General features: G+C 43.2%; 2 protein-coding genes across 6 annotated transcripts; one reads left to right on the top strand and one right to left on the bottom strand.

The window, feature by feature from the left end:
• eps8l1b (EPS8 signaling adaptor L1b) lies at window positions 1-9,143 on the top strand. Of its 3 annotated transcripts, none has more exons than XM_088285187.1 (19): window positions 1-130; window positions 1,191-1,252; window positions 1,355-1,513; window positions 1,630-1,779; window positions 1,858-1,928; window positions 3,801-3,913; window positions 4,101-4,147; window positions 4,227-4,353; window positions 4,933-5,021; window positions 5,092-5,166; window positions 5,793-5,941; window positions 6,367-6,511; window positions 6,751-6,788; window positions 6,994-7,099; window positions 7,174-7,299; window positions 7,490-7,643; window positions 7,708-7,873; window positions 7,980-8,112; window positions 8,199-9,143. In XM_088285187.1, exons 2-19 carry the CDS (start codon window positions 1,223-1,225, stop codon window positions 8,283-8,285), a joined length of 1,965 nt encoding a protein of 654 aa, XP_088141313.1. In that variant the 5' UTR covers window positions 1-130; window positions 1,191-1,222; the 3' UTR covers window positions 8,286-9,143. The 3 variants fall into 3 exon arrangements, with proteins under 3 accessions (XP_088141313.1, XP_088141312.1, XP_088141314.1); XM_088285186.1 differs by having other exon boundaries at window positions 6,748-6,788; XM_088285188.1 differs by lacking the exons at window positions 1-130; window positions 1,191-1,252 and having other exon boundaries at window positions 1,431-1,517; window positions 6,748-6,788.
• On the bottom strand, window positions 8,765-14,539 carry luc7l (LUC7-like (S. cerevisiae)). 3 transcript variants are annotated; one of them, XM_088285192.1, is made up of 11 exons: window positions 13,159-14,528; window positions 12,982-13,052; window positions 12,001-12,095; window positions 11,806-11,904; window positions 11,600-11,710; window positions 11,384-11,527; window positions 10,595-10,771; window positions 10,441-10,529; window positions 9,912-9,941; window positions 9,686-9,841; window positions 8,765-9,605 (listed from the first exon to the last, which is right to left on the bottom strand). In XM_088285192.1, exons 4-11 carry the CDS (start codon window positions 11,899-11,901, stop codon window positions 9,491-9,493), a joined length of 918 nt encoding a protein of 305 aa, XP_088141318.1. In that variant the 5' UTR covers window positions 11,902-11,904; window positions 12,001-12,095; window positions 12,982-13,052; window positions 13,159-14,528; the 3' UTR covers window positions 8,765-9,490. The 3 variants fall into 3 exon arrangements, with proteins under 3 accessions (XP_088141318.1, XP_088141317.1, XP_088141316.1); XM_088285191.1 differs by having other exon boundaries at window positions 14,307-14,528; XM_088285190.1 differs by lacking the exon at window positions 12,982-13,052 and having other exon boundaries at window positions 14,307-14,539.
• Window positions 14,540-14,556: the final 17 nt, after the last annotated feature.

The following is a 14,556-nucleotide window of genomic DNA, read 5'->3' as shown; positions in this document are numbered from 1 at the left end:
CTCTGCTCTACTAAAAAGCATTCGGAGGAGTGTCATACCTGCACTCACAAGCGGGCATTTTATTTTTGTTAAATAACACGGGTGTAGTTTTTAAGGTCACAAATAAAGTCTCGGGAGCTTGTCGGCCTTGGTAAGTTGATTGATTGAACACATTTTTGAAATTGTCGGGATATTGAAAACAGACAGTGGGGCAAGATGGACAGCATTAACATGCGGAGTGTCAATCAATTTTTTTTTTTGTCAGGTGAGCTTTGTGTCTTTCAAAGAATGTAGATTTGCCTCAGGATAGCCCGCTGAGCTAATGCTAAGAAACGCCGCAAACATGCTAACCGTTAACGTGGATCTTTAAACACAAACGGTGAGGCAACAAACATAGACAGACAATACAACAACAATCAATGGCAGACATTCTTTATCCTGAGTGAAGAATGCATACACTACCGTGGAATATCTAGAGAGGCACGCAAACTTTGGTCTTCAGACATCAATCCAAAAAATAATTGCACTCTGGCCTTAACTTGAAAGCTATGGACAAGCATAACACAAAGGCGACACTGGCACTCGAATACTTTCTGCAACATTAATGGCAGCGTTTCCCAACAAAATGATCTGTCATTTTGTAGCGACAGCTTTGAAAGTGTCGGGCGAAGGGAGTGTGAGCGATACTAATGAGTTGGAGTGATACCGGTTGATTCCAGTGCAGCGCTGATGATCCCTATAAATAGGAAGATACTGAGATGCCGTCAGACCGGTTGGGCGACGCACGGCGCCGAGTAAGCCCTGCTTGCGGAATTGCTGACAGATAAAACAGGAGACACTGACGGGATTTTGTGTGCAGCAAAGCGTTTTAAAAGAATGAATGACGTCATTTATTGCAAGGATCTTTTTTTTGTTTCTTGTTGGCTTGTATCGCAATATCAATATTAAGTACAGAAGTGACTCGAAATTAGACCACGAGACGTTCCGGGAATGCTCGTTGACTTCCAAGTTCAAATGTGGCCTGAAAATTAAACATGGGAAATGAATTCTATTTATTTGTCTAAAAAGCGCTGTCTAATTGTAAACTTTGGCGCCATCGTGTGGAATCAATAGGAATTTTTTTTAAACCTTTGGAAGCGACAAAAATAAATAAAAAAAATACGATTTAAAAAAATGAACTAACTTTGACGCAACTATGTTCTCTTGCTCAGTGATTGCCACACATGAACAAGAAGGACAAAGGATGACAAACATCAGACGTTATTTTGTCAAAGTGAGTCTGGTCATGTGACGCCACACGTGAGCTTGTGTGTTGAATGACTCATTTGTCCTTTGCTTGTCCGTCCGTCTTTTTTTTTTTTGTGTGTGTGTCCAGCACCTGATCACATTCTCCCTGCAGAGAGGAGACGTGAAGACCGTGGAGGAGGCCCGGTCTCGTCTCCTCCTGCTGGCTCACGGCGACAAGCTGTGGAGTCAACACATGCTGCTGGATGTCGGATCGGATGCCGTTTATCTCAGAGATATTCAGACTAAGGCAGGTTGTCAGAGTTTTCAGATTTTTACAAAAATGTCTCGACCTCGAAGTCAGCTGTGTTCACGCCCACAACGGCGCACACCGAAATGAATGATTATTATAATTTTGTTTTGCAGGAGGAACTGGAAAAGTATACCTTCAACTCCATTTTCCGCTGCGAGTCCATTAACTCCGAAGAGCTCTTCCCATCCCTCCTCCTCCTCGTGTGCCAAAGCCCCAACGAGAAGAAACCGGATATTCTCTTCTTCAACTGTGAGAACATGCAGGTAAGTTCCGTACAAAAACGCCACCGTGTTTCCTGCTGAGCGGCTCAGGTTTTTACTTTAATCTCGGCATTCTCGCAGGCAGAACACATCCGCAACAACATCACGCAGGCTGTTTCCAAGTCCGGCAAGACCATTCCTGAACCGATCAGGTACACTCGCTTTGACCAAATGGATCAGGATTTGTGACGACAAAAGAAGAATGACCTCGTCTCAATTTTACGCACAAATGGCGACAATTGGATATGAAGGTCATTTCGATTTTTTTTTTTTTTACCAACTTCACTTTGGAGTCAGCCAGCCCTTGTTCAAATGCCTCCAACTGGTTCAAAATAATGCAGCTCACCTTTCATTTTAAGATGCGATTTGCACTTTGGAGTCAGCCAGCCCTACCTCAGGCATCTCCAGTTGATTCTGTGACTGGCTCTTCTGCTACATTTTTTCAAATCTGGAAATAATCTCGCCCCGCCTTCCCTCTCTCAAGTCAGCTGACCGCTAACTTCTGGCTTTTTCATGTGGCTGGTCCCAAACACTTTAGACAAACCCGTTTGCTGTCCTTATAAACCAAAAAGCTGCCTTGTGACCGATTTCTAAACCTTTCTTAAGACCAGCGAGCTGGACGTGCTTGAGGTGACGCAGGTGTCTAAGCGCCACTTTCTTCTTTCGGGGTCAGCCACTTTGCTTGCCTGCCGCCATTATGCTGAATCAAAGCGGCGCCACAGTCACTGTTGGTGTGCGTGTGTGTGTGTGTGCCGGAGAGGGAGGGCAGTGTAAACAGCTGACAGGGAGCAACCTGTTCTACCGGTTCACACATAACTTGAGAAGGTGTGACAGAGACAGCTCGGCCATTGTGGCAAAAGGCACACGGCGCAGCGGAGGGATGACCTCGGGTTAGTTTCGGGGGGCTCGGGTTTGCATTACGGATGAGCTGCTCGGAGATTATTTCAAAGGACCAGCGGAGGGACCGTTAACGGGGTAAGAAAGATATACGCGGTACTTCCGGGTAGGGAGGGAGTCATTCAAATGCGGGAAGTGCTTGCTCACAGATATTTGAATTCAAACGGCACGCAAACGCAAAAGATTGAGCGGACCGTGCTATCTTGCCTTTTTTTTATTTTTAAATTCACGCACATGCAAGCGATATGAGTTTATAGCCGTGATTCGTGAGTTGTCCACTTTCACTTAATTAGTCCAAATACTGTCGTATTCAAATTTAGGAGATGGCAGAAATTCCAAATAACCTGTGTTTCCACCTCCTGTCATTCAGTCGACAGAGAGACTTCACACTGACATTTGGGAGGAAATTAAAGACATATTCATGATTTAAGTGGATTGGTGAGATTTTGTTTTTCTTTTAATATAAAATACATGCCTCGGCTCATTACGAGTTGGTTGTTGGTATGCTGTGAATTTGGGGTTATTACAGGGCCTACGTTCCCAACCGCCGTCATTTTTGACGAGTTTTTTTTTTTTTTTTTTAGAAAAGTTAGAAAACACAAAAAAAGACAAACAAGAAGAATGAAGTCGCCTCGATTCAATCTTTGATTCGGAGGATCGACATAGACAAAGAAAAAGAACACATTCTACTCGGGACATTTTGTATTAATATTACGACGAGTTCATTTATATCAGGCGGTGTCAAACTCAAATACACATGAGGGCCGAAAAGTAAAACTTGAACAAAGCCGCGGGCCAGCATTGCATTTTTTAAAACAATATAAATGCAGATTTTTATTGAAAATTGTTATTATAAGCGGTTTTATTAATGCAATACAATTTTTAGTTTTTAAAATTACTTTTATCATTTTGAATGTGACTCTTATATAGAATGTTAAACGGTATAGTTGTCTCGTGGGCCAAATATAATGATACGGTGGGCCAAATTTGGCCCGCAGGCCAGAGTTTGACACCCACGGTACGTCGTGTTCTGCGTGTCAAGTTCACCTAAAGTGCCGAGTCAGCAGCCGCCATCATCATCAACTCTTCACACTTTGCGATATCCATCTTTATCTTCTTCCCCGAAGGCTTTCCCACAACGGCGCAGACATGATCGACCCCTACAGCATTCCGAGTCACCCCATTGCGCACGCTCCCAACGCCCCTCCAGCCAACCCGCCACCGTACCCCGGACCGAGAGGTCAGAAAAGCATCTTCGTTTGTACAGTGGCACCTTGACTTCCGAGCTGGTTTGGGTTCCATTTGCTCTGATTTTTTTTGGGGGGGGAAACCGGGATAATTGATGCCGTCGTAAGTCAAGGTCCGACTGTACTTGAACGGTAATATGGAAGTCACTGAACGAGACGATCTTACGTATCTCACGGCAGCCAACGGAGGTCCGGACAACTCCTTGCTTCGAGCCGAGAGAGAAGTGGTACGCCTCCAATTTTTTGGTCTCGACGCCTGCAAGTCACGAGACCGACGTTAAAAAAGCGACTTCCTCTCTCCCGCAGGATATCCTCAATCACTGCTTCGACGACATCGAGAGCTTCTTGTCCAAGCTGCAGCAGACTGCCGAGGCCGCCATCGTGCTCAACCAGAGGAAGAAGAAGAAGAAAAGCAAAAAGCAGAGTGCTGAAGGTAAAATGAAGGAGAATATTTATGGTCGGCAAATCCGTGGGATGCAAATTACGGTGACGGTCATTGAGCTGAATTTTCAATTCTGGTTACCAAAAAAAAAAACATACAAGTAAGGTGTATTTTTTAAGTTGTCAGCCAGCGAAGGTGTATTTTTTTGTATTTGTTAGCATTAGCTAATTTAACATTTTTGGCTAGCTTTTGCTTTTCAAAAATTCTCAGTCTAACATGTTAGCATTTTTCGGTTAGCATTATCTTATTTAGCTTTTACTTACTCATCAATTCCCAGCGAAAAACAGTCATAGGCAACACAAGCTAGCTTGTGTTTTTTTTTTTAATTTAAAAAAAACCCAACATTTTCTTCAGTCAAGCCAAGTTACCAAAACAGGTATTGTATTTAAATGAGCGTGAAAAATAATTTTCACTTTTGTACTTCTGTCCAATTCATAGTCTGTACTTCCGACTTAACAAAAAGGAACTGATTCATTATTTCCACTATTACCCGTCTTTGTAATTTTTTTACTGATGCATCCGTACCTCTCCTAAAGCACTTTTGCCACCTCTGATTATTTGTTAAAACAGAAGATCTACTCACCATGAGGGCCAGGCCGCCACCCGAGGAAGAGTTTGTCGATATTTTCCAGAAATTCAAATATTGCTTCAGTTTACTGGTTTGTATTCAACCACATGACTTTTTCAGTTTTTTCTTTTTTTTTTGATAAATGTGTTTTTTCTACATAGGCCCGTTTGAAATCAACCATAGCCAATCCTTCCTCTGAGGAGCTCGTCCATCACGTATTCAAACCTCTGGATATGGTGAGTGCTATTTCATTTTCTACCTTTAGTTTTTAATCATTTTGACAGCAACAGAAAAGTGAATAAAAAAATATTTTGATTTAAAACAAAAAGTGAACATGCCACTGAAATTATTTATTTATTTATTAATGTTTTTAATTGCAATGACATTGCAAATGACATTTTAATACTCATCTCACAAGTGACTCATCGGTTTAATTGCCAAGTATTTTAAACACACCAGCAATTTGCCTCCGGCTGTTGCTCACACTCCAGCACATGTAGTCGTGTACATAGGATGTCCATTATATACTGTACTATGGAAGCGTCTTGGATAAAAGTAGGAAAATGACGCATTTGGCGAAAGACGGCAAAGAGACAATTTTTTTTTTTTAACCAATTTTAGAAGAAAAAAAAAAGCTCAATGAACGCAACAAATATTAGCGCGCCTCTCGACAAAATAAATGCTCAGTGACCTCGGGCCACACTTTGCCCACCCGTGATTTATGCTCTTATACGCTAAAGCAATATATTTAGCCTTTAGTGCGTAACTGTATGAAAAGAGTGTTCGTGCGTGAAGCTAGCGTGTGGCTTATCAGAGCGGGCATGTGAACAGTGGTTTGTTTGTCTTATCTGGGTGTGTCCAGATGGTGAAGACGACGGGGGGGCCGGCACTGGCGGCCTCCGTGTCCAGCCCCGCCCTGACCGGCGCTGCCGTGTCGCTGCTGCAAGAGAACCTCAATGTGGAGGAGAGGCAACTGTGGACGTCGCTCGGTCCCAATTGGACGCATGCTCGGTTAGTCGGTACATTTTTTTAAATCTGCGCATCCTTGAATCGGATAGCAGGCGAGAGATTGGTTTGACAAGATTTTTTTTTACATATTGTTGCATATTAATTCAATCCATAAGATATAACTTTTCAAAAACGTAGTCCCCGCCTCCCAAAGACGTATTTATACGTTTTTTTTTTTTTTTTGCGTCATAGCTCTGTGTTTGTATAGCATTAGAACAGAATATTCTGTTGGCCTCGCAAAATCAGTCCAAATCCAGAACAACGCTGGGATTGAGGGGTTTCCTCTAGTGAAAATGGCTGCAATTAAATGAGTTCATAAACATGACGGATGGTAGCCAGATGTTGTGAAGTTGTATTACGAGGAAATTTCGTAATAAACTGAGGCATCCCGTGGAGCCCGTTTAACAATCCTCCTCGTGTGCCGTCAGCTCTGAGCTCAGAGGGCCCATCGCTCCGTACACGCCCGTGTTCCTAGACGGCTGGAAGCCCGAGACGTTCCGGGCGGACGGGCAGGTTTGGGAGGATCCGGTCGAGTCACAGCACAAACACGAAGCACTCCGACTCAAACAAGAGGTACGGCATGCTGCTTTGGGTTTTTATTTGTTTTCCAGAGTCAGTTAGCTTTTTTTTTTTTTATTTGGTATTCTTTAAGAAAAAAAAGCGAAATGCTAATAGATGATCACTTTAACTCAAAGCCCGCTCCGAATGTTTTATGATTTAACTGTGCCTGCAGAGCCAACATTAAAAATCCTTCTCACCTGCATGCATCTTACTTACCGCAGTGTTTGCATCAAATATTTTTTTGACAGCAGCAGCAGCAGCAGCTCAACAGCCACATCGGTGATGAAATGTAAGTCTTCTTAATGTAATTTGGGGATCTGCAAAAAATAATTTGCAAGAAATGAAGCCTTTAAAAAAATCATATTATAGATATTTAAATACACTACTTAAAGGACATTTGTAGTCATATTTCAACTCGACGAAGAAAAATCGTTTAATTGTATTGGTGTCGATGTGATGTCATCATCTCTCCCTCCTCCCCCCCACCCCGAAAGAGACACGGGAGCCCCCCCAGAGTCGGATAAAGTCTACAGCTGCAGCTACGACTTCATTGCCAGGAACAATACTGAGCTTTCTGTGCAGCAAGGCGAGACGCTTGAGGTACGCGGAGGATTTGCATCATCGTGACGCAATAAATCTCAACTCAACTCGCATTTCCTGTTTGTGTGTAACAGGTGCTGGAGTCATCCAAGCGCTGGTGGAAATGTCGCAATCGCTTCAACCAGGTGGGCTTCGTTCCCTTCAACATCCTGGAGCCCGTCGCTCACGTGGAGAGTCCCGTCTCCAGCAGGCCGCCCACTGTGAGGCCAACACAAACGCACGTCCTCGCTGCGTTCACAACTTATTCCATTTGAGTGCAGCGGAACAGCGAGATGCTGCCGCACCGTGTTTGCTTTTTAATAGAGATTTTTCGGTTGACTAAATAAACATTCCAAACGGAGCTGTCACACCTGATAGATAAGACCCTGACTCATGCCAACTATTCCTTAGATCCCCCAGGCTCCGCCCCCGCCTCCCAGCGCCAAGACTTTCACCCCAGCCTTGCCGAGTCTGGCCACCCTGCGCCCGAACCCCGCTGTCCAACGCATCCCGCAAAACGTACCCGCTTACAACCAGCATGCGCCCGCAACCGAGGAAGATAAAGGTAGATGAACACCTTCGCCGCAGTGGATGGCGTGACAAACCGTTTTGGTTTTCATCATTTCCAGTCATGCTGGTGAATGACGAGCTGCTCCAGAGGCTGACCAACGGAAAGGCCATCAACAGCAAGCCGCTGATCATCCCTCGATCGACAGAAACCTCCCTCCCTCTCGACTACCACTCCAACCCTCAGGAGGTGGCGTCGTGGCTCGCCGGGAAAGGCTTCAGTGAACCGTGAGTGATTTTTTGCTTTGGCGCCATCTGGTGGCCGCTTTAGGAACGGCAGTCCCAAAATCAGATCGTTACGTTGCAACTCACCCGTGCGCTTGTTCTCCCTCAGGACGGTGACATGTTTGGGGGTCCTGACGGGAGCTCAGCTCTTCTCCCTCAGCAAGGACGAGCTGCGCGAAGTCATCCCCGATGAAGGCGCTCGGGTGTACAGCCAGATGGCGGTGCAGCGAGCACTACTGGAGGTGATCTGCGATTTGGTCTCGGCACAATTTCAACAAGGCTCTTTTGGTCCTCATTGCGTCCGTTGCTTCTCCCGCTTCGTTTTCAGGACGCTCGCAGGGCCACGGAGCTTGAGGCCGTCATGGAGAAACAGAAAATGAAGGTGGATCTGAAATTGGAGAGCAGCACCTTGTGAGCGGGGCGCATCTCGGATTGGACTTTCTAGCATTATTCTGAAGAATATCACACAGTAAATACCTGAAAATAGTGTGCAGCCATGATGTGAGCTTCGACCTGTGAGGATCACCGTGCCGCAGTGGTCATTTGGACTTCACTTTTTGTATTGAACGCACATAATGCAGCGCTAAGTTATAATTCACCTTGATTTTACCGTCAATTAAATGCACAACTGTATTCGAATACAGCGCCTCCACAGCTTCCTAAGAATGCTGGGTTATTTATATCCCAGCGTTGGGTTAAGGTTCTGATGCAACAAGGAGTAAAACAAAAATACTACTCATTAATATTAGCAACATTTTTGACGCCCAAATCTGCTGGGTCAAAAATAAGCAAATGAATCCAATTTGCTCAAAATCCACAGCGACCCAGCCAGTGAGTTTGCAAAACAACCCAGCATTTTTTTTCTTGTGTAAGAAATGACCAAAATGCAACAAAGACTTTAATATGGTTTAATTGAGAAGAAATTTTTTTTTTTTTTGAACGAATCCCAGCGGAACCAGAGGACACATTCACATTCGATGTAAAGCGACGCAGCCGTTACAGTCTGTTTGCATGGAACTACAAAGCAGTTCAATCTAGGTTGTTTTGTTTTTTGTTTTTTTTCTCTGCTTCACTTGCCAACACTAACTCAAAGGGACATTCTATAAATGAACGTCTGTATTTAATTTTTTTTTTTTTTTTAAATCAATTAACAAAACATGACATACAACTCGCAAACATTTCCAACAAATTCAACTTTTTTCCCCCCGTCTCCGATAGACTTCACATTTTAATTTACTCTCACTACTTACTGGCCGCATGCCACCCCCCCCCCCCCCCCAAAAAAAAAAAATCGGACATTGGAAGAAAAAAACATGTTGACGTGTGAAAGAATTTAAGGAGGCTTTCAAAGAAACACACTCATTCCAAAGTCTGTGTAGTAAAAGAAACTGAATAAAATAATATTCACAAATGAAGGATTTCTCTGCTCATTGGAAGAAGGAAGGTCGCCAAATCACAGAGGTTTTGTGGCTTGATATACGATTGATTTCATTTTATTGAATGGCGGATTGGCTTTCGCGTGAGTCAAAGTAAAGAGAAAAACGTCTATGAGGACGATGTGGAACACTGCTAAATGGACAAAAAAAGATGGCGGGTGTGGTGTGGGATGGACGTTGGCCTTCACGGGTCATCTCTGTCGTCTGCCCGGCGAGAGTCCGACCTGCCGTTGACGCCGTCCCGCCGCTCGCGCCCCTGTGACTCGTCTCTGGACGAGCGCTCGCGGTCTCTGGATGACCTGGCAGCAAAGTCACACGAAATTAAAGTAGCCATCATCTTTAAAAAAATAAAATACAAAATGTAGAGTTATGTGCGCACTTGTGTCTGGAGCTCTGCTCGTGGCTGTGACGGTGGCCTCGGCTTCGGGAGCGGGATCGCTGTCGCCTCTTCCTGTCCCTGGACCGAGAGCGCGAGCGGCGCTTGTCTCGGGACGAGGAGCGCGAGCGGCGCCTCCTTCGGTCACGAGAACGAGACCTAAAAAAAATAAGTCCAACGTCAGAAGGCAACAAGTCCGCGTAAGAGTGGGCTTCTTTGTGTCGCTTACCTTTTATGCTCTCTGCTGCGGGATCTCGTCCTGGGGAAAGAATACAAAATGTAAACGTGCAGAAAAAGAAATAAAATATAATAGTGTCAGATAATTTTTTTTTTTTTTGCACATCGTGAAAAAAATTATCCGGTTTAAAATTTGAGGGGGAAAAATAAAAAATAAAAAAATATAAATACAGAAAGGTTATCATGGTTAACAAAAAATAACCTCAACTAAAATTTCAAAAATAAATATCCTTAGCAAAATGAAAATGCTTTTGAGAAAACAAAAAACAACTGAAACTACATCTTAGGTTTACAAAACTAAAAATCTTTATTTTTTTTAGCCTCCCAAAAAAAAAAAGGCCAAACAACAACAAAAAAATAAAACTAAGATAAAGAATTTTAAGAATATAAAAACGAAGAAACCAATTAAAACTGAATTAAAGCAAAAAAAAAAAAAAAGTCAAAATGAAATAAAAAAAATACATAAAAATAACTACAATGAAACCTCCGGAACTATTCTAACCTTGGCCACACTTCCTCACCGTTTTTTCATCTTTTCCTCCTTCTCCCTTTCTTCCCGTCTCTTGAGACGATCCTGGTTGCGTTTCTCCTGCTTGTCCACGACGGTTTTCTGCCGACAACAAAAGTTGCAACTTCATGAACACGACCCGTGCACGGGTGGCGTGACGTGCACACCTTTAGTTGGTCCAGCTTCTCTCGGATCTGGATGAAGCCCAAGTGGAGCTTGCCGCCAAAGTGGTCGGCCAAACGGCGGTCGTTGTCGTGGAGACCCAGATAAGCCGAGCACACCTCGCAGACGCGCAGCTTCTGCTGCTGGAAACTGGAGGCCGGCATGGAGTTTCTGTATTCCTCCTGGATGAAGACGCAAAGTCGACGAGACAGAAAGCGTCAAGATCAAGTCAAAGCAGTCACCCGAGTCTGTTTTTTTTTTTTTTTTTTAATCCCGCCCACTTTGCATTCTCAAGCATGCGGTCAGTTACGCTTTGTTTTTCAAATTTTTCTCTTAAATTTGATTAAAATGTAAAATTAGTAAAATGACAATAAGAATCAGCCGAGTAAATTCGATGATTACAATTCATTTTATTTAAATAAAAAAATAAATAAATGTATTTTTAGATTCCATGAGGATTAAATTCTAAATGTATTTTTATTCAACTTGCTAAAAATATTTTTGTTCATTGGTATAACTGTAAATAATAATTTAGAAAGTTAACTGACCTATTTTATAAATAATATAATATATTAATATATAAATACCAATGTATTCATAAAAAAAAAAAACGCTGTGTTTATAAAGCCATTCATCTCCGCGTTTAATTAAGTTAAAAAAGATACAATATTTATTATAATTATTGATTATATAACTTTTTTTTTTAACTCGTCCACACAACCTGTGGCCTGGATGTCCATTCCAAAAAATAAAAAAAATATTTAAAATAAGTTGTCCCACCCCTGCCTCCTCACCTCTGCGTCTTTCTTCCTGCTGCGGACCTTCTCCACTTCCTGCAACACCTTCTGGGATTCCTCCACGTTGCCCTCCGCTCCGAGTTGCTCAGCCTTGGCCAGGAGCTTTCCGATTTCCTCGTTCAACTCGTGGACCTTCTCCGCCTACCGCACAGATTCAACGCGCTCTTATTTGCCCTTCCAGGAAGTTGTTTTGTTGTTTTTTTTTAAACAAACCTTGGCCGCCACTTCGGCACTGATCTCTTCTTGAGTCTCGGCCAGGCGTTTCTTGGCCAGTTCCGTCCTGCGGTCGCAGTCGGCGATGAACGACTCCAAGTGATCGACGGCCTTTGGACGGAGAGCCACCGGTCAGTCATATCAAAAGCAAAATGTGCACAAAAAAAAAAAAAGTAACAAGACGCTCGCGTGGCAATGTCACTTACATCCAGCTCGAAAAACAGCTCTCGCTCCTTGGAGGCAATTTCATAGTCTGCTCGGAGTGCCAGGTCGTGGATCTTGGTGCACTCTCCCAGGTCCATGCGCTGCCGAGCAAAAATACACAAGCACGTTTGAATGCGGACGCTAGAATGACGACAAAATAAGAATCAAATTTAAGCAGGGCGGTGATGGACACTTACGGTTCCCGACAGGATGTCGTGCGGACAGCAGTCGAGAAGGTGACTTTTGCAGACTCGATCGTCCGAGTACTTGACCCTCTGCCGCGTCTCGTCCCCTGAAACAGCCCAGAGGGCACCCAGTGAGAAAGACCTGGCGTTCCAATCAGCCACGGCTTTAGCTTTTGACTTATCTGACTGCCACTTTTACAATGTGTCGCACACGCGTCCCAACAATAGCTGCATTCGAATCAGCCCGAGCCCAAAAATTCAACAGGAAATTCTTCTTGGTCATTAGCGTGTCATAGGAGCTATCGATAAACTTTGCCCGTGTTGGCGTGAGCGTGACGTTACACCAGGCAACGTGTGGTCTCGTTGTGCGACTTACCCAGCGCTCAAAGATATTATCACACTAACAAGAGCCTCAAGTCTCAGTTAAGCTCGTTTTAAGGCTCAGCGGCCACGGGCAGCGTTTGATAGTGGCGTTGACGTGACACGTCAACATAAAGGTTACAGAAGCAAATCAATCCGGGCGTGTGTTCCCGGCCAAGCCATTTACAGACATGAAACATTGACAGAAAGTAGGTTTATACACACTGCGATCTGCACCACATACTGTACCCTTCTGCATCTTCAAGCCCTCAGCTGCAGAATTTTAAACCGGCTGTGGGAAAGTAAAAATGGGAACAGTTTCCTTGCCAAACCTGCGGTAAGAAGTTGGGAGTCATACAAGAGTCAGAGCGAAAATGAGGTGTGTAAAGTGTTTGTCTCGTCTGGTTCCAAAAAAAAAAAAAAAAGACGTGTACTGGTATGCTGAGAATTGTTTTTTGTGTTCATTCAGCGCCACCAGACGTCTTTAGCAGCTTAGCACTACTCCAAATTGCATCTCTTTAAAAAAATAATAATGATAAAAAAATTTTAAAAAAAAACAGGCTACATGACCGTAAGGCAAACATACTGTTTGGATATTGATCATAACAGCTTTAAAAATTATGTGTGACTCACGGCTCGATGAACATGAGGCTTTTCTGCAACTCCTTTGCAGATTGATGTAGGCTGGCAAAGATACACTGAACCTTAATGAATAAAATAAAGGGGCCACAATTGTTCAGTTTGTATGCAACATATGCACGGGAAGAATTGATTGATAATTTCATCACACGCACGCTCACATTCACTCACACTTAAGGATGATCCACAGGGCAACAAAATCGGTTAGGATGAACCTTGTTTTGAATGGCGCAGGCCATCAATACGCTTTCTGTCTACCGTAAGACTCAGCAAGTAATTTCTGTGGAAATGTTTGTATCCAAATGGCGGAACACTCAATTCAATTTTAGAATTGCATAAAACAACGAAAACATTTCAGTCTGACTCAAAAGACGGCACGGATATTTGCAAAAAATAAAAATAAAAAATGGAGTATCTCCAACTGTTGTGTGACTACAAAAGGCGGGGCCAAGGCCGGTGAGTGACGTGGACGTCAGTTAATGAGGGTGTCGTTAGCAGGATTTAATTTGCTGTCTGTCAGCAGCTTGTTTAAGAATGTGCTTATTACATGCTTATTACACGATTCTTTTCTTGTATTTGTCTAGAATTGTGCAATGATATATTGTTTTTAAAATGTCTGTTGTGAGATAAAATCCTCGATCATTTATATCATTAGCGTGTGAACATTTCTTTTCCTCTGTGCTGTCATAATTTTACTGGCTAAATATTCAGCATATTTAATTGCGATAAGAAGCACTGTGTTACAGGGCTCAACAGAATAATCCAACAGAAAATTCAAAAGACCAATATTAGTTAGCTCCTTTAAAATGTGTGAAAACTGGCTGATTTTGTTACACATTAAATAAATAAAATCGGCTCCCAAAAAAAATTATAAATAAAATTTGTTGGAAACGGTCTTAAATAAATAAATATAATGCATTATTGGATTAAATAAATAACATGACTATTCCGCCTCCAAATAATTTACAAATGAACATTTTTATCCATACTTTTATTTGGGCAGCTCTATAACGAGTGTTAGGTCTAAAATTCTGAGCGCGCCCCACCGTTAGCTTATTGGAATTAGCCCTAGCTAAATAATAAAAATGAATATAATTAGCGGGTCGTTGTGGATATATGGAAGAAGAAGAAGAAGAAAAAAAAGACCAATGGATACAAACATAAATCCGTGTCATGTCCGCATGTACTCATGAAGCTTGCCCTCGTTTGCATTCACGCAGGCCTGCCCATCACACCCCAACACAAGCCTGCCTCACCACTGGCTCCATCTTGGCTAGCGAGCTAAAGCTAGCTGGGCTAGCATGCAAACAGCGACTCACCATCCCTCGCCGTTCCCATCAGCTGGTCGAGCAAAGCTCGCATTTGAGCTTGAGCGGACATTGGTGCTGGCTCTTTCGTCGACGGCGCTGTTACAAAAGGAAGCGGCAGAAAAACGGCACTTTCCAATTAATTACGGGAGGGAAAAGAAGTCATTCGGTTGGGCATCGCCAGACGTCCTTTATAGCTGTTTTTTTTTGTAGGGGAAATTACGTCGAATCCTCGCAAAGTTCCGTTTAGCTACTTTAAAGG

Source organism: Idiotropiscis lumnitzeri, chromosome 20, assembly GCF_059441095.1.
Source record: "Idiotropiscis lumnitzeri isolate Australia: NSW breed Sydney's pygmy pipehorse chromosome 20, RoL_Ilum_1.0, whole genome shotgun sequence".
Classification (NCBI taxonomy): domain Eukaryota; kingdom Metazoa; phylum Chordata; class Actinopteri; order Syngnathiformes; family Syngnathidae; genus Idiotropiscis; species Idiotropiscis lumnitzeri.
Note: the sequence above shows the minus strand (reverse complement) of the source record. Positions and strands in the feature narration are given on the sequence as shown.